Source organism: Anopheles maculipalpis, chromosome 3RL (assembly GCF_943734695.1).
Source record: "Anopheles maculipalpis chromosome 3RL, idAnoMacuDA_375_x, whole genome shotgun sequence".
Classification (NCBI taxonomy): domain Eukaryota; kingdom Metazoa; phylum Arthropoda; class Insecta; order Diptera; family Culicidae; genus Anopheles; species Anopheles maculipalpis.
Genome location: NC_064872.1, coordinates 74,788,569 through 74,815,172, shown reverse-complemented (window position 1 = coordinate 74,815,172; position 26,604 = coordinate 74,788,569). Strand labels below are relative to the sequence as shown.

The 26,604-nt window shown below is 43.5% G+C and overlaps 3 protein-coding genes and 2 non-coding genes across 8 annotated transcripts in view; 2 read left to right on the top strand and 3 right to left on the bottom strand.

Moving 5' to 3' along the window:
- Positions 1-26,604, bottom strand: part of LOC126561821 (nucleolar GTP-binding protein 1) — a 331,194-nt gene that overhangs the window by 132,359 nt on the left and 172,231 nt on the right. The gene's annotated exons all lie outside the window — the stretch shown is intronic.
- LOC126561857 (potassium voltage-gated channel protein Shal) lies at positions 1,187-20,068 on the bottom strand. 4 transcript variants are annotated; one of them, XM_050218199.1, is made up of 6 exons: positions 18,865-20,068; positions 9,214-9,376; positions 8,914-9,102; positions 7,932-8,093; positions 6,741-6,920; positions 1,187-1,305 (listed from the first exon to the last, which is right to left on the bottom strand). In XM_050218199.1, the coding sequence occupies exons 1-5, from the start codon at positions 19,977-19,979 to the stop codon at positions 6,768-6,770; spliced, it is 1,782 nt and encodes a 593-aa protein (XP_050074156.1). In that variant the 5' UTR covers positions 19,980-20,068; the 3' UTR covers positions 1,187-1,305; positions 6,741-6,767. The 4 variants fall into 4 exon arrangements, with proteins under 4 accessions (XP_050074156.1, XP_050074155.1, XP_050074159.1 ...); XM_050218198.1 differs by having other exon boundaries at positions 6,772-6,920; XM_050218202.1 differs by lacking the exon at positions 6,741-6,920 and adding an exon at positions 5,224-5,253.
- On the top strand, positions 9,592-9,664 carry Trnak-cuu (transfer RNA lysine (anticodon CUU)). Its single transcript has one exon. It is a non-coding gene; the product is annotated as a tRNA-Lys (tRNA).
- Trnak-cuu (transfer RNA lysine (anticodon CUU)) lies at positions 9,724-9,796 on the bottom strand. The gene has a single exon. It is a non-coding gene; the product is annotated as a tRNA-Lys (tRNA).
- Positions 24,021-26,533, top strand: LOC126560979 (protein artichoke-like). Its single transcript, XM_050216929.1, has one exon. It carries the CDS (start codon positions 24,068-24,070, stop codon positions 26,531-26,533), a length of 2,466 nt encoding a protein of 821 aa, XP_050072886.1. The 5' UTR covers positions 24,021-24,067.

Genomic DNA, 26,604 nt, shown 5'->3' with positions numbered 1-26,604 from the left:
AGTAGTTGTAGTAGTAGTTGATAGTAGTATTGATAGAAGAACAATTTCAATTATCATCTCTCCGAACGTGCATCCCTTCCAAACTCGCTATCCTACAGAAGAGCTCTCAAAAGGGAGAGAGAGAGAGAGAGACAGTTGTGTGTTGTGTGGTGAGTGTTAGTGAGAGTGGAAGCTGACATTTTATTTTTTGGATTAATCGTTTTGGGGGGTTGATCGAAAATACGATACGATCTTCGCTATAACAGTAACAGTTCAGCTAAACCTCAGGAAGATTTTACCCTATTTTTATCCACTCCACTCTACTACTCTTGTTGTAGTGTTTCTGTGTTTGTGTTTTTACTTGTGTAATTTTCTTCTCTTCTTACTTACTCCGGTTTTACTTGTTTTGTTTTACGTTGTTTTTGATAAAATTACTTGTGTTGTGTGTTTTGTTCTGTTTCCTTGTCCTTATTTGTTTTTCTTTCAAAGAGATAGAGTTGTGAAAATGGAGTAAGACTGTACATTTACGTAGCTAGCTGCGATAAAGTAGTTGTGTGTGCGTGTGTGTTTAGCATCGGAGTTGTGTCTCAGCTAAAATCTAACGTTTGTCAATTGATCGCCGCCCCTCAATTTCTCTAGACACATGCCTGCGTATCCACACGGTGGGTCTAGCAATAAGGGTGTTCATTATTCGGTGCAAATTGTCACTAAAACTCGTCACAATCAACTCACCGCCGACAAACCGGATTTGTGGCTGTCCTAATTAGATCATGTCTAGTGTCGCGTGTCCTGATCGCTACTGACCATGGTGGTGGTATCCCTTCGGAATAACAAACGATTTTTGATAATTGTTTCCTAGAATCTTCGATTACGATATACGGATTGATTTTTTTTTTTTTGATTGCAGACTTAATCCACCTTCCCTTTCCAACCTCTCCTCCACCCTGCACCTCCTTTCCCACCATGTACCATCTTCCTTTGTGGTGATATTGGCGCTGGAATGAAATGGTTTCAGTGTTGCTTCCGATCACCACGGCTGGAATTAGCTAGCTTGAGCCCCATTTTCGCTTGTGTGTTTGCGCGCGCGAAGTCGGGATTGGATGCTGGATCAGTAACACATTGCCCCTCCTGATTATCACGATCGCATTCGTCCTCGTTGGTGGTGTTTCGGGGGGAAAGGTGGTTGCTGATTCCGGACGTTGGACGCTGGACTCCCTGTGTTGGAACGATATTCTCTACGCTGGTGCGCGCAGTTTATTATGATTTCTTCCTTTCCCGTAGCGGAATATCGTCCTCCTGGCATCATTGATTCGCTGAGGTGTAGTTCTACAATTTTAGAAATGGCCGAACCAAAGCGGCAGTAGGAAGAAAAAGAGAAGAAAATGTATGGCAATTAGTTTTTCGGTTGGTTTTTTTGTTAGCGAAAATTGCTACCGAATTCGACACTAGCGGTACAGATAGAAACAGAGAGATAGAGAGAGTTAGAGAGAAGTGAGCGAAAGTGTGAACTAGGAAAGTTACATTGAGAGAGAAAAAAGAGATATAAACAGGAGTGATTCAGGTGTTGAGTCGTTGAGGAGTTGGTGGTGAGGAGTTGTTTGGTTTCAAAGGATAACGTAAAGGTGATCCAGATTTAGTGGATTTTCTGCTTGATGAAATAGAGAACAAGAAACAACTAACTTCGCTTGAACAAGCGGAAACGGACGGAAAAGGAGATGAAAAAGGGGTAAGGGGAGATAATTTTGAACGATAATTTTGTTCTTGTCTGGTGTTTGAAGAAAGCACACAACAACCACTTGTACGGAATTGAATTTTTGTTAGAAAATTAAATTAAGATAATACATTTTGAAGCGTGGTTCAGCAGTGCCAATACCGTTGTACGGATTTCTTCGATGCACCAGGGTATATTCTTATTAAATTTAATAAAAAGTATAGAAAATCAGTTGGTGAGCACTCTACATCGATCCTAGTTTTGGTAGAAATTTAACCATCTATTATAGCTTCGGTAGAAACAGAATAAAGTAACACCGAAAAAGATTTAGACCACATTTAGACTAGACACCTAGCTCAGAAACGAGTCAAAGAATTACATTAACTTGCTTTACAATTGCATTCCAATGGCGCACTTTGAAGAGGAAAGAGAGAGGTTAGAAGTGAACCAAATATTCCGTTTGGGGGATAAACAGAAAGCAAACAATAAATTAGAGTGACTTTGTAGGAAATAGTTGAGAAAAATTAGACAGCTGAACAGTAATAGTTGATAGACAAAGAGAACAGTTTGCACAGATTTGTAGAATCATTCTAATTTTCTATGTTGTGTTTTGCTTTTGCATGTATATCTAGATCTATTCTGGAGTTAAAATGCACTGACAGTGAGGGAAAATAGAAAAGAAGAGCATATTGCATGAGCGTTTTGGTGGTGCAAGCTTAGGGTATTTTTTTTCTGTTGTATAGTATACTGGAGCCTGCTGAAAGCTCGTGGGGTGGCTAGGTGTTAAATTTTGTGAAACTTGTATTTTATAGAACATTTGCAATCGTTTGGGTGCAGTTGGAGTAATTTTTTCTTTGTGTGTATATTTTACAGTAGTGATTGGGGTGTTTTTTTAAACAGTTTTATGGTACAATTATTTACAAATATTTGACCTCGATTTGTTTTTGTTGCTGATTGGTTCCTGATTATTTTCGAGCCGTTTGATTACTTTGCCTTACTAATTATAAAGCATAATGTACACACACACACACACGCTGCCCTATAAGATTGAGCTTTGAATTAAGCTTTGATAAATTCAAAACCTAGCCTATCACATACTCTAATTACAGCCAATTTCCGCATCACGTGTGCCTTTGTATGCCATTCGAAACGATCTAATTTGCTATTTAAAATAATGAAAATGTAGGGAAACACTTCCGAATCGTTGTTTCGTAGTAGAGTCTCACCGATACGACTGTAATGGAGCCAGGAGAGTTGATCACTAATTCGGCATTGGACGTTGGAGGATGGTTCAATTGAACGGAACAAAATATTCAAGCGTCCTCATTAACAACCACCTTTATTAGTACATCTTGCAACACTACAGAAGCGAGCGTTACAGTAAGCAGGGAGGATTTTACAAAACGTAACCAAAACAAAACAAAGTCGTCTAATACTCTACATTCTATGTAGCGCTATGGTCTGGATAATGCTGCCAACTACAATAAAACTTTATGGTTTTTTTCGTTTGTATATTAATATTTCAATTAAAAATATTTATTTAAATCGTTTGTCGTAGGGATCCGGCTGGTGATTGTTTGCCCGGTGCGTGATGAAGTTTCCTTGCGATGAAAATCCTTCTTGAAGCTCCAGTTTTTTTTTTCAAATAATAAAGTAAAAACATTTCAAACAGTAGGTAAATTATGTACAAAAAAATAAAATAGTATTCACTAGCGGTAGAAAAAGGAACAACAACACACAAACACACCATCCGAACGGTAGAGTAACATCGAACAACAACTAGAAGTGAAAATTCACACAAAACACCCAAAACATCGTTCAATCATGGTGCGTCGTGATTGAATTTTCCGGTGTGAAATGAGCTGTATGATATGCTCTGAAGATGAGACTGAAGGTTCAGCGACCATTAGAAAGGGGGGTGTGAAGTGAATTTGTGGCGTTTCTGAGTATGATGAAAAAAAATATTTTACACTCGTGCTGATAAAATAAAACCAACATTGACGATAAAAAATCATTTCATATCATTATTTTAATGTAAAACCAGCATGAGATACGGCACCGCCAGATCAAAACAACATGTATGCGTGTTACACAACACTTTTACACATTTTTTTTTTATGTGCATCCTAAAGCAGAAGGAAAGCGTACGAATTGATCTAGCATAAATATGAACGCTCGAATTCGCTCCATCAAAATCCATATCGCAGGTTGTCGATTTGCCGGTCTGTGTTTGCGCGTAAAACGAGTTCAAACCCATAAAACATACACGTACACGATCGTTTGTTTTTTTATTGTTGATTTACTCTCGTTTCTTTTGGTATGCAGTATGCAGGGTGGTTATCTGAATGGTGAATCCGATCCGGAAAAATTGTGGGCAGGTGTCCTGCCCCTGGACACCTCGTCGTCGTGCTGGCGTACCCTTTGGACGCTAATATGTTGAAGCATATTTTCGATCGATTGATGTGCGAGTGCACCCCGAGCGGACTGAATTGACTCGTGCTGCTTTTCCCCGAACTGCTGCTTCCGGAATGGATGCAGATCCGATTTTTCGAGTGGTGTGTTGTATTATTCATTTCTTGCTCGTGCTACATTGTCCATCAGGCGGAATACCGCGTTGGGTGAGTTCGTGTAATATTTCACTTATGCTCATTTAGCGATACGGATGAACTTCCGTCACGGCATCGCCGGGAAAAATGGTGTCCTGAATGTACACCTGCGTCGGTGTGTTCTGATTGTTAGTAACCGAAAGGTACTCGCTTTACGTGGAGCTTCCCAAAGGGTGTGAGAAAACAGTCAATACGTTTACGAGTTTGTTTGTTTGCTGGATGGTTATGGTTTTGTTTGCACATGCAGCGCGTTGAACGATCGATAGAGCAAATGTGGATTTTAAGAGCAATCAATCGGGCGTGCTTGTGCAGTGGGTGGCGAGTGGGCTGCATTCGTATCTGGATTATCTTTTGTGCACACGTACACCACAATGTGATCGGGTGGTAAATATGTTTTCCGTGGTTCGCATATGCTTTTGCGCACAGTACGTGTGCCAGTTGCGATAAGCCTTTCTGTACAACGAGCAAACGGCAGCATTAGGTCTTACTGTCGGTTGCTTCTCTATAGCAGGCGTTTGAACTAGAGTGTGTTTTAGAATTTTTCAATACAAAAAGAGCAAAACTATGTACAGCTTCTACAACGAGTGACGAGTAACGAGTAGTGTATAGTGGGGCCGGTAAAAAAAACTATACAAAACAATACAGTAGAGGCGGTGAGGCACGTGTTATGGTGTGTTAAAGACGGTGTAAGAAATCCATAATTAAGGTGTTTGAGAAAAGAAAACATCCTAACAGTTAGGAACAAGAGAAGAAACAAGAGACAGAAAGAGAGCGAGCGAAAGAGTAGAAAACTGGAAACTAAAACACTAATCTGGGGGAAAAAGAAACGATAACATGTAGAAAATAGAGAAGAAATAAACGACAACGAACTGTCAGCATCAGCTGCAGAACAGAGAACAGGTAATGCAAACAACACTCTAACTCTACCTGTATCTGAAAATCCAATCACAGATTTGGCTAACATGAGAAACGGTTTCATCATTATTAGTCACAACAGCTCACACGGCAAAGGCAAGTCGCGGCGGTTTCAGGTTTTGTTAATTGTTTATTTTTTTGTGTTGTATGTTTTTTTTTTTGTTTTTGCAGTTGTTTCACAGTTTCATTGTTTTATATTGGTTGCAAGAAAGGCAATTGAGAGATGTATTAGTTTATCACCCGTACGAGATGCTACAGTCGTGAAATGGTGGACAATCGACAGTAATGTTGGATGTAAAGCAAGGAATATGAAGCATTATTGGTCCATCCTAAGCTCTTGGCGCATACCGGTACCTTGCAAAGGATTGGCATGCCGATTCGAATTACTTGTTCATACCGAATGGAGGCGAATTGAGGTGTTTAATGATTTTGTTGTTTCGGTTTAGTTGTTTCGTAAGTTTTCGTACCGTTAATTGTGCGGGGAAAAATTGGATTGAAAAGAGAAAAGAAGAAAGAGAAACAGATGAGCTTCATTGTCCAATTTGTTATACCACATTGTAAATTGAACTGCTGGGATTCACTACTTCGATCAGGCAGAGGAAAACGATCAAATTTAGATTTTGGTATTTGTTTGTTTTTATACTATTTTACTTTTACACTTGGTTTAAACATCATTAATTTTTTTGTTTCCCTGTTTCTTCTTTTTTCGTTTTAATTTTTGTTTGTTTCTTATTCTATTTTTATTGTTGGATTGATCTTCTTTTAGTTTTTTATTTGTTTGATATATTTTTTGTATGATTCTGACAGCACCTTTATTTTACTTCTAGGCACACAGCTGTTTTCTATTAATCCGCTTTTCTATTTAATTGTGATGAGGATGCACGATGTTTGTTTGTGGTATTTTAAGAATAAAGAAGATGAGGCGAAATGTTAAACACCATTTGCTAATAATTACACCAAGTAGATTAAACACTGGAGAAGGAAAAACCACCTGCGAGGAGTAGAACGGCACATTCAAACACCAAACAGTGAACCACTAGTCGAAATGAAAAATTAAACTAAAAAAAGGAAACGAAATTGGAAAATATATCTAAAGAAAGCTAAAAGAAATGAAAACAATTGTCAAATAGTTAACAACTGCGATGATTGCTTAAAACAAAAACAAAACTAAAAAAAGATTGATTGAATGGAGAAGAGAACATCACCAACATAAGAAAAGGGGGTAAATTTGATAAAAAATACACACTTATATTTTCACATTTAGCAACACGATGAAGAAACACCGAGAACGATGATGACTATTTTTCTCCTTTTCCCAACAACGAGTGGAAAGAGTTCTAAAACACGGAAAAAGAGGAACAATACACACGGAAAAGAGCCAGTAGAAACCAAGCACAGCCGGTAAGAAGGACACATTGAGAGTGAGAGATAGAGAGAGCGAACAAACGAACAGGGAGAAAGAAAGAAAAAAAAGGTTCGAAAAAACACGTTGTTTTTTTTTTTTTTGATAAACTCAAAGGAAAACCAACCATCAGGGATCATTATTTTATGGTTCATTACTTGGCTGCACTGGTGCCCGTACGCTCACAGTCCCCATTGCTTCCTCTTCTTCTTACGCCCCTTTCTCCTTCATCACCTCCTCCACCAACTTTCCCTTCCTCCTCGTCTCCCGTGTCATCGAAGGAGATCCTTCCAGACTCCCGGTGATCCTAGAGAGGAAGGTACGAGGCATGAGAGGGATACGGTGCACACACACAGAACCATCACACATACATACACACACACACACACATATACACACAATCAATTTACTCGTTGGTGCACCAATTGGTACACTCAACCGGCGCACACCCGTGTGGCAGAGAAGTTCCGGGTCTTTTTGTTTTTTCCTCCATTCCACTGTGGTTTTAACTTTCGCTTCCAATTTGTAAACTATTTTTTTTTTGGTTTGTTCGTTTTTCATTGTTTTATTTCACTTTTAGGAGCTAAAAACTAGTAAGTTGAAGGCAACAACATTTCGAACTGTAACCGCGATCGATACAGTGCACTTGTTTTACTATTCTGCGCTTTTTATCCTTTTCCTGTTTTGAGTTTAATGTTTTGTTTTTTTGATTCGTAAAATTTTATCTTTTTTTTTTTTGTTTGCTTAATTTTATACACGTTGGTGTGAATTTTTCGTCGCTTTCAATATCTCTTTCCAGTCGCAAAGTACCGATTGCATTAGTTTTCGAGTGTTCTGTGTTTCGGTGTTTAGTTGGTCTCTGTGTGCGCGAGTGTGATGTTTGGTGTAGAGTGTAACTTTGAAAATGGGAAAAAAGTCCCTTAAAACCACAACCTAATAAACGCCAGAACTGAGTCCATGACAAATGGAATAATCGTGTTCTTCAATATGCCAATATTGGTAATAACTGGAAGAGAGTGCAAATTAGACAATGTTTTTTTGAATTTTTATTATCTATCCTATATTGATCTGCACCATTTGTATTGTGTTGTTTGTGTGAGATTGATTTCAACATTAAAAAGTGTGTTGTTTTTTGTATGTGTTAATGTATGTACTCTAAGCACTAGTGTTCGAAATTGTCTTACATCTGTTGGTGTGTATAAGTTTGTCCAATATCAACATTGTTAACCAACGTTATGTTACGAGTAAAACAAAAAACATACACATACATAAGAAAAAGGATCATTCTGGTCCTTTACAGCTCGCCTGTTGGTCTTACCTGATATCGCTGCGAGCAGCATCGTCCGCAGCAGGACTGCAACAGCCCGGTAGCTCCGGTGGCCGTGTTGGCCGAATGTGATGGGCTCGCCATCGGTGATGGAGATCCTGGCCGCTTCGTCTGCCCATTGTACTGCGTTTCTAGCTCGACAAACTCCCGGTCCTGACAGGCGCCAGCGTCGAAGAGTCCCCGAGGTCATGAAAGCAAATCAAACCATTCGTTAGTGTTACGTGTGCTTCAGTTTGCTTCCCTACTGGAATGTACTACGGCGACGACTACACCACTAAACAACACGGGAGGAAGGTTTATGTATAGATGTATCCGGGGACCACACATTTTCTTTTTTTTTTTTGGGGGGGGGGGGGAATGGAAGAGGAAAGCATTTGAATGTGTGTGTGTGTGGGTATGTTTCTATTACATCACAAGCGTGCAACATGCATGAGGGTGTGTATGCGCGTGAGTGTAAGTGAGTGGAGTAGGTACATTTCAACGAATGAACAAGAAGAAGTTCGCACTGCAACCCCACTCCGGTCGTAGAAAACGGCATGATTGACAGATGAGCCTAGCCTAGATTGATGAAGTAAGTAACCTCGCACATGGATATGCAGAGAAGGCAACAGGCATGCGTAGGTAGTAGTTAGCGATATGACGAAAGAAGTGTTTGGAAACTTTGGCGAGCTTTCTCATGAGCGAGAGCTTTCGTGTCCCTTACTGTGAATGTGAGGTGCATAATGTGACAGGAGTGTTGGTCGTGTGTGTGTGTGTGTGTGTGTGTGTGTGTGTATCACTAACTTTAAGTACTATGTAAGAGATAGTTTAAGGGCAATAGAGAAATACTTCATGTGATAGAGATGCATGGTCCTTTAGGGCATGAGTGGAAGGGTGCAAAGAGATCTCTTTATTGTACTTTGGCTCTTGGTATTCTTCTTGGCAATTTAATTGTGTGAATGAATCAGTGTAGTGTGTGTGTGTGTATAGCTACCGTAGTCTTCTCCAAGCATCGCAACAGATGATGATGCTGTAGCTCAAAGATGTCTTCGTCGTTGTAGTTGTCGTCCAGTTCAATGCCAGACTCCTGCGCCGCTAGGCGCGACTCGGCCGCCTTCTTCTTGCTCGCGAACGCCGCACTGGCGCCCGCTTTCGCTATTCGTATTCGGGCAAGGCGTGCTTTCTACAAGTAGGTACGGAAAAACGTGTCGCACAGTTAACAGACCGTTCCACGTGCGTGTACTTACAGCGAGCCGTCCGAGCCCGTGTCGGCCCGTCCGAGCCGGTAGCCTACCCGCTGCGCTTTCCGCTTGTCCGCCCGCTGGTTTTGATGGTAGATGCGGCTAAAGTTGGACACGATAACAGGTACAGGTAGCGCGATGACCAGCACACCGCTCAGCGAGCAAACGCCACCGACGATCTTGCCGGCAATCGTTTCCGGCACCATGTCACCGTAGCTGTAGAGGGTTGGGAGAAAAAAAAGTTAAGGGTTTTTAAATTGATTGATTTAAATTGAAAATCTTTGGAGAAATAAATAGATTCTAAAGATCAAGTGAAAGATCTTGCAGACTTTTAACTTGAGTGCCTTGATATTGAAAATTGAAATTGATTTCTGTGGCGAAGTGTCTGTCTGTGGCTCTCACGATACTTCCCATGCATCAACTTGATACATGCCCGGCTAGCTCAGTCGGTAGAGCATGAGACTCTTAATCTCAGGGTCGTGGGTTCGAGCCCCACGTTGGGCGAATGAGTTTTTTTGGTGGCATAATTTTAGAGGCGAAATTATACCACAAAAAAACTCACTCGCCCAACGTGGGGCTCGAACCCACGACCCTGAGATTAAGAGTCTCATGCTCTACCGACTGAGCTAGCCGGGCATGTAACACGCCGTAATTCAGGTTGATTCATGCAAGTATTTATGGCACAAATTTATTTGAAAGTTATTTTTTACGTTTGTGGTATAATTTCCTTGTGTGATTGCTCATTGCGGGATCCCCTGGTATGAAAAAGCGGACTCCTTGGCCAAACGAGGTGCTTCCGATGGCAGCATTTTTGCGAAGTCGATTCCCCCTCACGAGTTTCTTCGCACCTCACGGCCCGCTGGCAGAGCATGTGGGATGAGGACGAACTCGGAAGGTTCCTGCACTCCATCTCACCACAGGTTTTCCTGCGTCCCTGGTTTCACGGGCTTCCGGTAAATCGTGCGTTTATTCGCATGATGTCGAGACTTATGTCGAACCATTATGCGATGAATGCACATCTTCAACTTATAGGTAGTGCGGACTCCAAGGTTTGTAGCTGAGGTTTGTAGTTTTGTAGCTAGACCCGGACTCTTAGCAGCCGTTCGGGTATCAGGAAGGTCCCCAGCGGTTTGTTATTGTTTTTTTGTATATTTGTTACTCGTTCGCAACGGTGGTATCGACATGCGCCGGTCGCTATTTCGGCCCCAGAATCGATAAAAGTTGGTTTAGGAGATCTAAGGTCGTAACTGGCGACCTTGTCGATGGCGGAATGTCTCGTTTCGATTCTGCAGTAACCTTACAAGGTTGTTGTGGCTGACGAATCCTTGAGCTTTGCTGGCTTCAGGGTCGCCCGGTGACAGTATTAGATAACTGAATTAATTAATTTAGGTTTGGACGATGTGTATTTGTGACTGGCGGCTTTGCTGTTGGCGGAATGCGTGAGTTAGATGCTACTGTAGCTTCACAAAGTTGTAGTGGCTTTCAGACTCGTGCATTCTGCCAATGTTGGGGCAGCCAGCCATAACAAGCTTATGCTGGCAACTATATGGTGTGGTGAACATCAAGGAGTATACACAAGAGAAGGGTTTTTTTTTGGGAGCCAATTGTTAGTCTCCACGGCACGATACTCCAAAGACGCGCCAACCCCTTAGCATGCATAAGAGAGGAAAACTTTAGAAACACACCTGGCAGTAACAACATCCACAACCAAGCTCACTCGGGATAAGGTGCTCTTGAATTGAGGGAGAAGGAAATGTCTACCCTCAAAATAGGATATAAGTCTAATGAATTGTTAAGCTGGATAAAAAAAGTCCTTGCTGGACCTTTTTTTCCTAGTTTCATCGCTATATTAATGTTCTTCAACCCTGACCAAATGATCTACAAAGATCGACACTGTTGCAGTACGCGTGATTGAAACCATCATCTGCGATAATTAAGTCGATTATAGGTGTCAAAACCGCATCAACATTACAAAACCCTACTCTGGCACGCGAAACGCATACGTGAAGCATGGAAACATTGCAAATGCCAGCGTATCTAGAGCATCTCATTAAACTGGCCATTGCGGTCATCACTTTCGACAGACATTAAATGTGGGCATCAGTGACATCGACACACACACTCACTGCTGGGAACACTCTTAGTCCGTGTGGCGATACTATAAATATACTCTACGCTTGTACCGCACCGGTGGCATGCCGTCTAGAAGCCAGACGAAATGAGCCGTATCCAGCAGAACCGTTTAAGGTGGTCACGGAGCAGTCGGCCTGTGGCCGTCCGTACTGCTTGATGACGCAATCGAACGGACGCGGTGGACGCGCGGAGTCACGACGGTTTTGACTTGCTACTGACACCACCAATCATGCCGCCCGTCGAACCGTTTCCACCCGCACTCGCATTGGGCAGGTGCCAGAAACGATACACTAGCAGGCGTAAGTGACTACTGTTTTCGTTACAAATTGCACTCGGAGTAGTTTGCAGTGGATTTAAGCTTCACAACACACACATTGATCCGGTATGGGGGAGTCCAGGGTTTGTTCGTTGCTTATATTAGTTGACCGTGCTGCAAATGCGTTCCTGTACTGGGAGCAATGTGCACGTCGCTGTGCGCGTTTTGTGATGCAATTCGGTGCAATCAAAACGTTAATTAATCTCGCATGAATGGTATCGATTGAAGAGAGGCTGATTAAAAGCAAATAGCAGTCAGCCAACCGTTTGGCCAACCGTGAACGGTAACAAAGGTGCGGTGGAGCGGATTAATGTTTTTTTTTTGGAAGAAAAGCGTTTTGTTTGTTTTGATATGGTTGAAGTGTGTGCGGAACGAAGTGAAGTGAGGTGGAAATGTTTGATAGTAAGAGCATTTTTATTTTCCAAACATCAAAGCGTTTGAATGCTGTTTTATGAAGTGGTGATTTCGGTTTATTGCCTTCAAAGAGATGCTATTAAGCGGAAGAAGAAAAATTTCATTCAATTATGTCATGAATGTTGCATACTTTTGGGCGTAATAGATCGAAAAAGATTATCAAGTACTATAATTATTTATTTGATTCATTTTCTATAGTCCAAAATATAAAACTTTTCCTTAAAATTAAAAAAAACAACCATTTCTGTTCTTTATTTATTTCTAGTTTGCTGGCTGGTGGTTCCGAAAAAATAACCGCTCGAACCGCTCACCCTCAACGAAGCTCAATTTCAGTAATGGATTGGATCAATCGATAACATGAAACCCGACAGCTAATCAAACGATTTACCGAGGTAACTAAAACCGGAGAGCTTCAACTTCATCGTGATTGATGAAAGGTACTTAAAGCTTTGCAAAGCAGGAGCAAAATCGGAAGGCCTCCAGAGCAGGATAGCGAGAGGCATAGCGAGAGGAAGTGTTCAACCGTGAGTCTGTTATTTCAACCACCGACACCGTGCTGCGTGATTTTCTTTCCCTTCATTCATCAACACTGCCAAAGGGAGGTTATATAGGTTTTGGGAACGATTTCGGGAACTGGCACTACTTAGAGCAAAGTAAAAAGGACACACAGCAGAGTACGTGGAGTGTTCGGGTTTGGTGGACGCTTGCAAAAGCAAAAGGAGCAAAGCCATTAGTCAAACCCATCGCTTGTCCCAGAAGGGCACCGCTAGTGCCTTCAGCTAGACACTGCTTAGTTGAGTTCCCATGGTGATACCACCACCAGCAGCAGCCCTGCTACCATCATCAGTTTGCCTGTCTGTAATGACAGTGTCCGAGGCAGTTAACAACGAGCTTTTATTTACCCTTATCACGCATGAACGACCACCATCCCGAGATACTTTGCCCGAAAAAAGGCACGGCTGCAAGGACGTTCCCAGCTGCGCTGGGAAGGTGACTCGCATCATACTTTTGCTGCCCAGTAGTTGTGGCAGAAGCAGAATGGGAAGTGATGGTTTGAAAGTGCCTCCCTACGTTCCTACATTTAATGGGTTCTGTGTTTTGGTTTAGGTCTTTGAGAATGCTAGCTGGCAAACGGTTTCGTTGGGAGCTCTTTCTTGGAGATTCCTTACTAAGGTTAGAATTTTGCTCTGTAGGTGCGAAGGAAGCCTTAAAGATGGTCACTAGTGCCCTGCGGTGCGGTGAGCAGTGAAGTGATAAGTTGCAAATAAGAATTAAAGATTCCTATCGGAGGGAAGCGTAATCTTCGGTGGTTATTCTGCTTCATTTGCTTGTGTTGGCGATGATGAAGTGAGTGTATGCAGCACAAAGTGGCGGTTATTGTTGGGTTCATAATTTCCGTCACTAATTTAACAGCTGATACTACTGGTCATGTTTATCTGATTTGAGGGATTTTTCATAGTTCAGAAGAACAGCAATAATCTGAAGTTGTCTTCATTATCACAGAAGATCTTCTTTTAGTAGTGGTTATGATTATCTCACAGACGAACTCTCAAACAAATCATCTTGAATCACACATGTAGTAAATCGGCAATATGGCTTCAAGATTGAGACGTCAAACTTTTGTCAAACCTCTTGGCGTTCAGTCACGATAGCTGACAAAAAAGTGATCTAAAGCCTTTAAAATAACCTATTCGACACCCTCTCCGTAGCTCAAAGCTGGCATATGAATGTTTGTCAAAATCGAGTTTCCGTTTGCGCGCGAAAGTTTCAAACTTTATGCGTTGTCTAATGAGTAACTTATTCAACAACCATAATACGGGATTCTCCATTTAGAGAGCTCCTATCAAACCTTAGAGCATTTTAATTAGTGCTTTAGCAAGGAATTCCAACCAAAAACATCTTCATGTAACGAGGTAAAATAACGAAGGCTTGTCGAAACCTGCTAACAGCCTGAATGTATGCAATTGTGTAACATCTTACAGTTTCTTTAACTTCAGCTTCAGCAGCAGTTCTGTCGTGAGCCTTTATTAACCACTCCAATTACTTTTGTAACTGTAATTTCATTACAGTGGTCGTCTTACATCAAACGTGTCGCACGATCGGAAAACTTTAGCCAACAACTACATTACACTATAATTGCAGCCATAACATCACAAAACTTACACCCTTGTTCACCCATCTTCCAACTGTGGTATCCTATTTTCGGATGAACAAATTCTTTCACATCCCTAGCGATAAGGGTAGACGGTTGTTTCTTGCTGCATGTGCAGTAGAGATGGTACATTATTCGGTGCTGCTTCTTTGCCTTTCTCGTACTGTGTAATTGTAGAAAGGGAATTCAGCGACCGAGAGAGCAATAGAACATCGTCCTAACGATGCCGATTCATGCTGGGTGAGGTACAAAATTCAAAAGAAAACTTTTGCAATAGCAGTGAGTGAGTTTTTCAATGGTTGGAAGCAGTCATGAATGTTTGACATCTTTAAAATTTGCTTTAAAAAACAACAAGCTTTTCATCTGCTGGAGATCATCTTTTCAGCAGCTGGAAACACACAAAACAATAATGTTCAAGGAAGGCTAATATTTCTGAGGATTACTTTTACTTTAATTACCCGCATTATTTTTATTGTAATAAAACGAAAATTCTATTTCAACCTGCTCCATGGTTGGCATTTTGCAAAAAAATCCAAAAATCATAAAATCGTTTCATGCAACACAAAAGCAAAAGCAAAGAAAAACCCCTTTTCAATCCATTAGTTTTTTTTGTCCCCGAAGCAGATTGCAGTGATTTACGATTATGGAAACATCATTGGGTGCAAAAAAATCGAAAGCAAGCCACTGAAAGTGAAACGATGGAAAAATTGGCCATAAAGTCCGATCGGAAAGCCATCGAACCGTGAGAAACCATTAATGGACCGACTGAACAGTGAAAAAAGGCGAGAGGAAAGAGAGGATTGAAAACGGAATGGTGGACCTAAAACACCGAAAAACAGGCTAAAAATATGACGTTCAATAAATTAGTCGTGCGACCAGAAAACAATTCGCACCGGTCACCGAGCACCGAGGGAAAACCCCCTTATTAAACGTCCAATCATAACACAATGACCAGAAGCACAGCTGAAGCAGAATGAAAGAATGAGATATTCTTCGTACATAAATCATCAATCAGCAGCATTTTACAAATGGGTTGCTCACCAGGGTGGGCAATCTTCTTGGCGTTAAATGAAAGAAGCACCTCGCCTAGCACTTCCTGCTGCAGAAAGAAAGGAATAGTGAACTAGTGCCGTTCGAGAAAACTTCTGCAATTTCATTGTTCACAAGGTTTTGTGTCATGGAAGAACACGCAAGAATTCCGAACCGGAACCGGAATAGTTCTTCCTTCGTGTTATTCCCTTTGGAAACGAAAGGGGGTAAAGCAGCAAGGTAAAGTTGAAAATAACATTTGCACCTCATCAAGCCCGGATGCCATCGTTACCACTACGGCTCGGCGCCGGTAGAAGAAATTGAAACGAAAATTTAGAAAATATGCTATCAAAGAAATTAAAATTGTGATTCGGTGGTTTCCGGCCGGCACACTACACACCCGGCACACTGACTCAACTCAACCCCGAACCGGTGTGGTGAAGTGTGAAGTGGTGTTTCAACTCTATCGTGAGCGGTGCTAATGAGAAGTGGCTTCGCAACTAATTTCATGAAAACGAGCTGCGGTAGACATCAGCACGAACGAACCATAATTCATGCGACACACGACACTCGCTTATGTGTGTGTGTGTGCGGTTGACGTGCTTAGGCCTTGCGTTTTCCCGCATTCTTGATCCTATCGGCGGGCGAAAAGGTTTTTGCTTTTTGTAGGCACACTTGACGCTATCTCTCGATGAAGTTATAAGCTTGTTGGGTAATGCCGGTGACGTATTATTCATGCGGAACATCTTGAAAATGTGAAGATGTGATGTTTTTGCTTAAAGCTTCGAATGAGAATAGAGATAAGATTTGGATTAGGATCCTTCTTTTGTACCCAGCATAATTTTCTACACTGCATCTAAGCATTATAATAAATCTGTTTTATAGAGTTTTTCTTTTCAAATAAATTTCATTTCAAAACGTCTGTTTTTGTTCTAGTAATGTGAACGTGCTACTACCAGCACACGAAATGCAAGACACGTCTGGTAGTTCTCTGCGTGTATGAGTTCTGGAATATGCTGATGGAGGACTCCAATGGACTTGCTAGATGCGCTGTTTTTCGATGACAAATATTCTGACGATAGTCAAAGCCGGAATGATGGTTGGCATGTCCCACCAGGATGGTGATTGCCAGTGATCTGTTGGTTACGCGACCTAGATGATCGAAGCGAGCTCATTGGCTGGATCAAGTGAAGTCGAATCTTTTAGAGATTTTATGCAGATTTGATGATTCCTACCAGGAAGTGTTCACGAACTAGGTTATTGGTACTTCAACTAAACTTAAGTTCCCTATCCAGCTATGCTTTGTATCTTGCGTGTGCTGCTCTCTTATCCAATAAAAAATTAAAACTAAATAAGATCATATTTGATCAAAATCCCGAAGCATTTGTCAACTACGTTCGCCAATTTTGAAAATAAACCAACTGAGAATAACATGAAGTGAACAACTTTATTTTATTTTATCAATTAGCTCAACACAAAACTGCACCCTCCTGTGAATTGAGTCAAAATCTTCGACCAACTCGGGCCATCACTTATTTTCCTAATGGTTGTTTCGATGTTTCGCGTTTGACTTAGAACTTTTCCAGCGCACACAATACTGATCCCAATTAAGGTAGTTGTTTATGACTAGAAAAAAAAAACTTTTATGCTGAAAGAAGACTTTCCGCATCAAACTGTGGTCTGCGGAGCTAATGGGAATAATTTGCACACTTTTGCAGCTCACACGAGGTTTCTGCCCTCAGCACCCAGGGCACAGAACGCTAACGTGTCGATACGGGTTGAGCTTTGATGTGGTGCAGCTGTTTAATATGGTTTATTTAGTGGCAAAAGTTAACCACCATCAGATGGAACCAGCACAGTTGGAGCAGGAGTGACCGGGTGGGAGTTTCGGGCCGAGCAAAAAAAAAAAAAAAAGGTGTGAATAAACTTTGACATCGATAAAGCGCAAAGTGGTTCGCTCATCTCATTACGTGGGCGTGTGCGGGACTGCTGTTGAAAGTGACTGCAGCACGGTGTGTTGTGATTTTTGTTGTGTTTCGTTCGTGCCCACGCAGTGTGCATAATTATCGTGTGCTTCCTCCGCTCCAGTCTAGGCCGTGGCCAAGGGGAGACTTTTTTTTTTCTTCCGAAGGTGTTGAGTGAAAAGTTTCATGCGCGGTGCGCGCGCTGCGCTTCATTGATGCAGGTAATTTAGCGGCCAACTTTTCACCGTACCGTGCTTGTACCGTGTGCCAAACTGCACACCAAATGCTAGTCGAGGTTGAGATGTTTAAACAGATAAGGAAGAATCAGAAGAAGAAGGAAAAAAGACGGAGCAGTTGCGATTTTTAGAAGGAAAACTTCCAAAAAACCAGGCCACTACACACACATACAGAATCTTGTCTTGTAGATCGTACATCGAAGGGAAGCCGAAGGAAGATGGAACCGTTCTGCACCAAATAGTGTTGCTTCTAGCCATGTCGCAGTCGCTATCATGAGCAAAAATCGTCGAAAATTGCGCCCGTTGTTTATTGCATCGTAAACGAGCATTAACGTGGTGCGGGCGAAAGCCAACCAAAATATAGGTTAAATGTTCAACAGGGACTCTCTAATGATGTTGGCTTGTGGGTGTGTGTGTGTGTGTGTTTGGAGCAAACTTTTTACCTTGGACGATGCACAAAAAACGTGAGTGGAATGGGGAACGAATTAAACGGTCTTAAAATTAACTTTATACGGCTATACGGTCCCATATTGTATCTACTTTTATCTAATCTTTGAGGAAAAAAGATCATCTGCATAATGTTCGGGGCGTTTGTGTAGCACACATATCGAATCTCTAGAGTAACAATTACATCTGGTCAGTAAAAATGCTTCTCAAGTAAACTTTCAGTGTTGGTCAATCATTTCACAATGTTGAATGCTGTATTTTCCACCTCGGTATGATCAAATCCAACCAAAGGTCGACAATATTTGTTTTACGAATGGAGCATTCCGTTGTTCTTGCGGAGCTTGATTTGATCGCCTTTACCGCAAGGCAGAGACATTTAACGTTTCATAATACCAAGGAAAAAACCCTAAGTAAACACGAACCTAAGCAAACACCAACCAGCATGTCGTCCGGAATGGCATGAAATCAAATCAAAGACCTGGACTCATTTTCCACCCACTGTGCCAGTGTGAAAAATCGCTCATTGCTACCTGGAGGCGTGTTTAATGGTTGGATCATTACGCTTTACGAGTCAGACACAGCGTTCGACATTCGGAGTGCAGGCAAGATTGTCTAATATTTGGCACAAATTAAATCTCTTCAAGATAATCGTCTGCCGACCGATGCGATGGCGCATCATAATCGTCTCATTTTATCGGTTAATTGAGGGTAAATAATCGTTTAATCACGGTTGTTGAGCTGTAGGAATTTAATGGCAGGTCTAGTAGGGGTTTGTGTTCTATTTTAATGCTTACAGATCATTCCGAATCCTGACTAGAAAAGAGTTTCATGTGGTTGAGCAAGAAACGGCCGAAGGTGTCCTAGGTGTAGACATCAACTCAATGTCATTTAATGTTTTTTTTTTTAAAAAAACCAAGTTAATACAAGTCCCAAAAATGTAGACGGTTGTACTTGGATCAGTGTTAATCCCTTTCTTGGCAAGCAGAAGACTCAGTTTTTTTCCGAGAACTTACCCGAGCGTGGTCATGGTGACGATCGTGTACCAGAACGCAGCCGGAATCGAGGTAAAGTTGGTGCCGTCCACGTTCTTTTCCGCGTAGAACATGACCGTGGCAAAGATGATGATGGCCATGGCAAGCGAAAACACCAGGAACCCAAGCTCGGATGCGCACGATTTGAGCGTGTAGCCCAGAATGCGCAAACCTTGCGAGTGTCGCGAGAACTTGAAGATACGGAAGACGCGAAACACTCGCAGCGTCACGAACGCACCGGACACATCGTCATTGTCCGTGATGCCAAGCCCGATGTAGTACGGCAGGATAGCGACCACATCGATGATGCTCATCACGCTCCGCACGAACTTGCACCGATTCGGTGCGGCGAACAACCGCAGCAAATACTCCGCCGTAAAGATCATCACGCACGCCGTGTCCAGACAGAAGAAGACGATTTTGTAGCGTTCGCCGCAGGACAGTGTGCCGGCTCGGCCCGGCCGCACCCCGCACGGTACCGTCTCGACGACGTTCGCCATCACAGATACAGCAATGAAGAAGCCCGTGACGTAGTAGAACACGAGCGCGGCAGTGGAAGTATGCGGATTCTCGAAGGCGCGCCACATCCGTTGTCTGATGTTGGTCAGCTGCTGCAGGTTGTTGTCACTGTTCTCCGACAGCTTGTCGTCCATCAGCCGTTCGGCATTTTCGCGCTTCCGATCACGGTAATCCTCGTAGCAGCAGTCCCCAATCACGTCCGGCATAATGCCGAAGAAGGCCAGCTCCTCGTCATAGCTGAGCAGACACTCGTGCCGTGGGTAGTGCAGCTTGCCGGTTCGATAATAGTTGAGAATGTGGCGAAAGATGTCCGGATCGCGGTCGAAGAAGTATTCCTTGCTGTCCTCATCGTAGAAGAAGTCCCGCTCGTTCGAGCCGAGCAGCGTGTCCGGGTACTTTTCGACGGTCGTGCGCCAGGTTTCGAACCGCCGGCCGGACACGTTGATGATGAGCTTCTCGTCCTCCGAGCGAAGCCGGTCCTTGAACACCGGCGGGGCCGGCAGCGGATGGGACGCTATCGGCACCCAGCCGATGGCCGCCGCCCGTGCGAATGGCAACCAAGCGGCGACCGAAGCCATACTATTCGGTGGAATTTTTCAATGATCCTCCAAGTGCGCAACTACCCACCGAAGGCGAGAGTCGGGGTTTCGGTGCCGGTGGATGGTCGCACAAAAAGCGTTGGCTGCTGTACGGGCCAGACGCGGGCTCTGATACGGTTAACACCGGTTGAGATGTTGAAGTTTAAACTTCAAGTCGCTGTCGGAACAAGTCGGAGTTCACTGTGCACTCTCCAACTTGTTTGATACACTATGCCTCCCTTTTCAAGAACTCCTCCACACTAACACTCACTCACACATACCCTCATGCGACGTTAAGGTACCATTTAAACATCACAAGTACCTCTTAGCTAAGAGCCACAGGGCTTCGATTGCCCAAAGAAAAAAACCCGGCAGAAATTACCCGATAGCTATTGCACGTCTTCTGAGCACTGTGGCAGACAGCTGCTTTGTGAGATCCCTCCGCGTGAGAGAGCTGTAATATTTGGCCACACTCCGCATACACCGCAACACCCTCAGGATGTTTGATTCACGCAAAACCAACTTCTACGCAACACAACCTCCCCAGCCGTCTGGGCATCTCGTCCAAGAACCTCCAAGGGTGTTGGCACTTGCCGGTGATTAATCACTTTCATCGCACATTTTAGCCCTGCACTCGACTCATCGAACCTCGAGCAAATTTGTCGGATTTCGGGTCGGTTGGTTGGAGTGTCCGTTTTTTTTTTTTTTTGTTATGTCTGTGTGTCCATGTGTGAGAGTGTTTTTTCGGAGTTTCCTTCCAACCAACATGCGCATATATCGGTCGATTCGCGTGCTAGTTGTTGCCGGTGGGCACTTTAGGAATCTTTTCCCGCATGTTGCCGTCGGATGGGACGGTTCACAGTGTTCCGTTTGCGACTGCTCGCGGGACGACTCCAGGGACGACCATTAGATGTGTAACATTCCATCCCAGGCAGAATTCGTCGCAGACCGGGTTGAACTCAGCGGGCTGTGTGGGGGCGAAATAGGAGAAGAAGAAAATATCATTAGTATAAGCTGGTGAATATTGCATCCATTTATGCGTCTGGCTGGGGGGAGGCGAGATTTCGGAGGGGAGCTGCGAGCGATTTGAAATTCGACCTCAGTGCTTTAGATCGAATTCCGACCTCTCGATGGTGGCAGCTGCGCCCTGTTCAAGTGATGATGCTACGGGCAGGCTACAACATGGCGGGCAAGTGTGAAATGATGAAGTGACAAAGTGATATTGAAGACACTGCGGCCAATGGTGGTGATGATGATGGTGCTGATGATGCTGCACACTGCCGGAGTGCACTTTTCTGCTGGACGAAGGCACCATGCACGATGCTGCATGCAAATCAACTCCTCCCGAACAGCTCGAAGATAGAGAAGATGATCAGCATAAAGCTACTGGTGTTGGACGGTGGTGGCTTTTGCATGTAGCTTGGTGGATGAGTATACGCTTTCTATTTGGTCTGTGCAGCTTTCTGCTGAACAAGCGCTAATTGATTGATAAGAAAAATGACTCGCCCATGATGACACGGCGGATGACACCATGGGTGACATTTATTTTCTTGAAGTCTGTAGCAAACGAGCTCGCTGGGCAGGGAGTTTGATTGATTTTGTGTTGGCAAGCTTAATGGACGTCATCATAGATTCAAAAATCCGATGTTTCTGAATTCTGCATTATGCAAGTATTTTGGGATATTTGGCAATCCTCAAGATTAGGACATAAAGGCATTATCTAATATCTCCTACTCAGGCAAAGTTTTAAACGGTTCTAAGACAGAATTTAGCTAATTTAAAAGCGATTTAATCTCATTTTAAAATCACTACAACAACGTAATGGCACCACAATTTTTATGGTTAGGTCCTCTTGGAAGCGTTTCTTCGGAGACACTCCGTTCCCGGGCCGATAAAACATGCTTAAAACTAAACGTACCAACCATAAACCATTTAACTCGTGTGAACGAATCACCTCCACACTGCAGCACACCCAAAGCTTTCGGCTCTCTGTTGCACTTTACGCCTGGAGAAGTACCTCAGTTAACTACCAACGTTTGGAAGTACCGTTTGCCACATTTATGAAGAACGTTTTCGTAGTGAGCAAAGTTTTACAGCTTGCCGTTTGGCTTCATTTACTTCATCGTGATAGTATCTTCTTACAAGCATGCTTTTTTAGGTGTTGTGTGCTGGGAAAGGCTTGATGGAAATGTTTTTCGAGTGTAAAAAAGAGCGCTAAATCAAAAGGACATTGAATGAAAACAGCACGTCTGGAAGCGAGCTGACCTTAACCGATCAAAGCGGTGTGATTCATGACGTCCTAAGGGACGGCATTTGCTTCGTTTTTTTTTATATTCTTTAGAAACAATAACCATCCCAGTCCCGTTAGCCAGGCTGGTTTAGTGCAACAGGGGGGAAAAACGTGCCGAAAAGGATCAGTGAAAATTTATGGCAAAATAATCGGAAATCATGGCAATATTTTTCCCTTAATAGGAACATAAAAGAACCACAGTGCCCTCACCGCACGACCCACTCTTGAACGCTGTCGTACCCTGGTGGACAATTCATTTGTGGTCCCACGGCAAACGGCATGCTATAATAATTGTTCTCACACACACACACACACACACAGTTCCCTTGTATTGCAAACGGAAATGCAAGATTCCTTGCGGGGGAAAAAACAAACTGAAAAAATAGGAAAAGCGATCTGTTTCATTTTTTTTTCTCAATCGTCTACAGCACAACTTTTTTTGCTGCTGCTTGGCACAGAAGGCAGCAAACTGATGGCATAAGAATGAATTTTCGCTTCATTAGAAACATATGGCCAGTTTTGTTGGAGTGGGCGGGAAAAGAAGCGTCCTCTCCTTCGGTTCGTGCCAAAAAGAAAAGAAAAGAGCAAACGAAAAGAGAATTAGATTTTGCAACCCGTCCCTTGATCCTTTTTTCATGAAACCGGACGACACTGGACCTTCTCTGCTGGGTCATTCCCACGGTTAAGTTCGTTTTAAATGGATTCAACAAATAAAAACAACTCGCTTGCGTTTGCCAACCGCTGAAAGATGCCGTAATTAAGATGCAATTTCGGGCGGAATAAAATTCCTGCTTGTTGTGACACCATATTCCGGCGGCAATGGTGTAATTGCTTTCTTTTGATGTTTTATGACAGAAAAATCGTTTCAAACATGAATCGCTGTTCACCAGGTCGGCCCAGCCTTGATAGATTGATGAGCATTTTTTTATCGTGACCTACCAGAGGCCAGGGGTCGCTCTTGAAGCGCGTTTTCAATTAAACCGGGCAATTGCATTGATTGATAGTTCTTTATGGTTGTAATTAAGATGACATTATAGCACGAAAAATTGTGCTATAACGTGGTTATTGTTAATCGTTTCAAAGTTGTTAAATTAAAAATAATAACAAATACGCATGATTGACCATAATTATTTTCAAATTGATAGTACTTTATCAGCTTCCAGTGCTGATTGTGGGGTATGAAGCTATAACGGGCCCACTATTTCCTGATCAGCGGTCAGTCGGTTATCTCAACGGCAACGACCTTGGATTGGTACGCATCGCAGGATTGCTCGGAATGAAACTGGCAACGGCAGTCGTTTGATAGGTCAGGTCTGGTGTGGATGATTAGCAGAAGTGCGCTAGTGATTATGAAAAAACGGTCGAAGATGTGCGTGTAAGTGTTCACATATAAAAATTTTGAAATGAGTTAAAAAATATTTCTTGAAAAACCAAACTTCACATCAACAGGTACCTTAAATTCGTCTGTCTGCTGTTATGCACTTTGCTAGTAATAGCAGCTAAAAGTGAAGTGCAGAGTGAGTCTACAACACAAATCACGTCAGAGGAAGAGCTTGAGCTGGATGAAACCGAATTTGCCAACGCGACTACACTCGTCATAGATGAATCGTCGTCACCGTCGAAAATATTTGAATCAAGTTTCCTAAAGTCCTTCCCTAACTTGACGCATCTTTACCTCAACGCACGAATACAGTCGCTCCCAAGAAACGTGTTTGCATCAGCGGGAAAGCTTACCGTTCTCAACCTGGACCATAACCTGCTCACATCCATACCGCAGGAAGCACTCTCCGTTCTACCGATGCTCGAAACCCTTTCAATCAGTAACAACCGATTGGAAACTGTCGCCGTTGCGGGTGATGAGTTTTTAAGCCTAGGTCATCTGCGAAGCTTATCGCTTGGGAGTAATTTTATCAACTTGCTGCCTCCACACACATTCGCCTCCCTATGGGAGCTTAAGGTGCTTAACATAAGTTCGAATCGGCTCACCTCGTTCGATGGAACAGCGCTGCCATCCGACAGTCGGCTAGAAGTGTTCGATTTAAGCTACAATTATATCAAGCTGCTTAATGGGTCCGTTTTCTATTCGTTGAGCGTCCTGCGAGAGCTTTACCTCGGAGGAAATCTATTCGAAACGCTACCAGCCAACACGTTTGCCGTTCTCCGTAAGCTTCAACGACTCGATTTGAGTGATAATTTTTTCAAATCCCTCCCATCAAAACTGTTCACCTCGAACAGGGAGCTGGTGGAGTTGAGCCTCGCAGATAACCTACTCGAGCACCTGCCGGTGGACCTGTTTGCAGGATTGCGGCATCTTGAGCTGCTAAACTTACGAAACAATCGGCTTACCAAACTGCCGGCAGAAACGTTACGCGATCAACCACTGTTTACGCAGCTTTTGCTCGAGGGCAATAGAATTGCGAACTTCCATTCGGGCTTTCTTAAATCCTCCGACGTGCAGCTTCAAAACAATCGTTTGCCGGCGCTGGGAAAGTGGTCCACCGGCTCAACCACGAACGCGACACTGGTACTGTGCCTATACCTTTATGGTAATGAGATTGCAACGATCGAACCGAGTGTCTTCGAGGGCTTGCCGAAATTGGAAACCATTTACTTGGATTATAATCGTATCACGGAACTTTCGCCGATGCTGTTCCACACGAACCACGCGCTGCAGCACGTGACGCTCTCCCACAACCGGCTGTCGGTGTTAAGGACGAACACCTTCTCCGGGCTGGAGCGTCTCCATTCGGTTGACTTATCCTACAACCAACTGAGCGCCCTCGAGCCAGCCATTTTCCACCGTTCGCCGGTGGAGTATTTAAATCTAAACGGCAACCAACTGAAAACGCTCGACGATTGGATGCTTTCCGGCACGAAACTACTCTACCTGCATGTGGACGCAAACGGAATCAGTTCCCTCGAGCCGGCGGGGCTGGTGTTGGACGGATTGTTAGAATTATCAGCCGCCAGCAATCGTATCGCTTCGTGGCAGGAGCTTTGTGCACGAAACTTTTCCCACCTGACAGCTCTCAACTTGGCGAACAATTCGCTCCCATCGATGGATTGTTTGGAGCGGTTTCTCGCTCCACGCAGCTCGGAAAGAACGGATCCGGTTACAGTGAGCGTTGCTTCGAACAAACTTTCGGTGGTGCCTGCACTTGCTGGGCCCATTCTTGCGCTCGATCTGAGTGGCAATAATGTGTCGGATCTGGGTGATGGGTATCAGTTCCGGTGGTATCAACAAACGGAAGTTCTGGTGCTCAGGGACACCCTGTTGAGAATTCTTCGCTCGACGAGCTTCACATTTCTACCGCACCTGACACGGTTGGAGCTTAGTTCGAGTGTTTTGGTGCACATCGAGGAGGATGCTTTGCAGCGTGTTAAGTTGCAGCGGTTAGAAATAAGCAACTCGCCATTAAGAACCTTCCCACCTTTACTGCTTAAAGGGCAAACAAACCTTTCCCATGTCTCATTCACCAACAACGAACTTTCCAATCTTGCGTCCAACTTCTTCGCTGACTGTCTGCGATTGGAAGATATTAACCTTTCCTTCAATATGCTAGAAATCGCCAACCCGGATTGGTTCTTGGAGTTAGTGTTGCTTCATTCCATCAATCTTGAAGGCAATCGTATCACCCAACTACAGCCTGAGCTGCTCTCCGCGGAACATTCGCTCCAGTTCCTTTCGCTCGCAGGAAATGCAATACACTACATCGCCGATGCAGTTTTCCTCGCGGATGTTCCAATTAAGATGCTTAACCTTTCCAACAATCGCCACCTTCAGGACATCGATATACTGCAGCGTAACGAGTTCATCACCCAACTCGATGTTTCCGGTAATCGATTGAACCGTTTGACTGTTCGCCCGCACTATCGCATCTTGATAGCTAATGCCAATCAAATTGCATCACTTTCCCTGGACCACACCACGGAATCCAAATTTGGCCTCGAACACCTTCACCTGGCCGATAATCTGCTGGAGCAGCTCGATCCGCGCATTTTCGACCTGCAAACGATTAGCGTGCTTAACGTATCAGAAAACCGGCTAAACACATTTCCATTCGAGCAGATTTACCAGCTGAAGCAACTGAGGACGCTAATTGTGTCCAGAAATAACATACGCACGCTCCCAACGTTGGGTCAGGTGAATCGGTTCAAGCTCGAGACGCTTGATCTGTCGGAAAATCCCCTCGAGGAACCGTTGGCGGAAAGCTTTCTGAGCTTGTGCGTGGTGCAAAATCTAATCGTTAGCGTAACGGAATGAGCTCGTGCTGCTGCTCAACTATTTATAGCCCCGTACGTAAGGTGTCTAAATAAAACCTGGAACTCATAAAT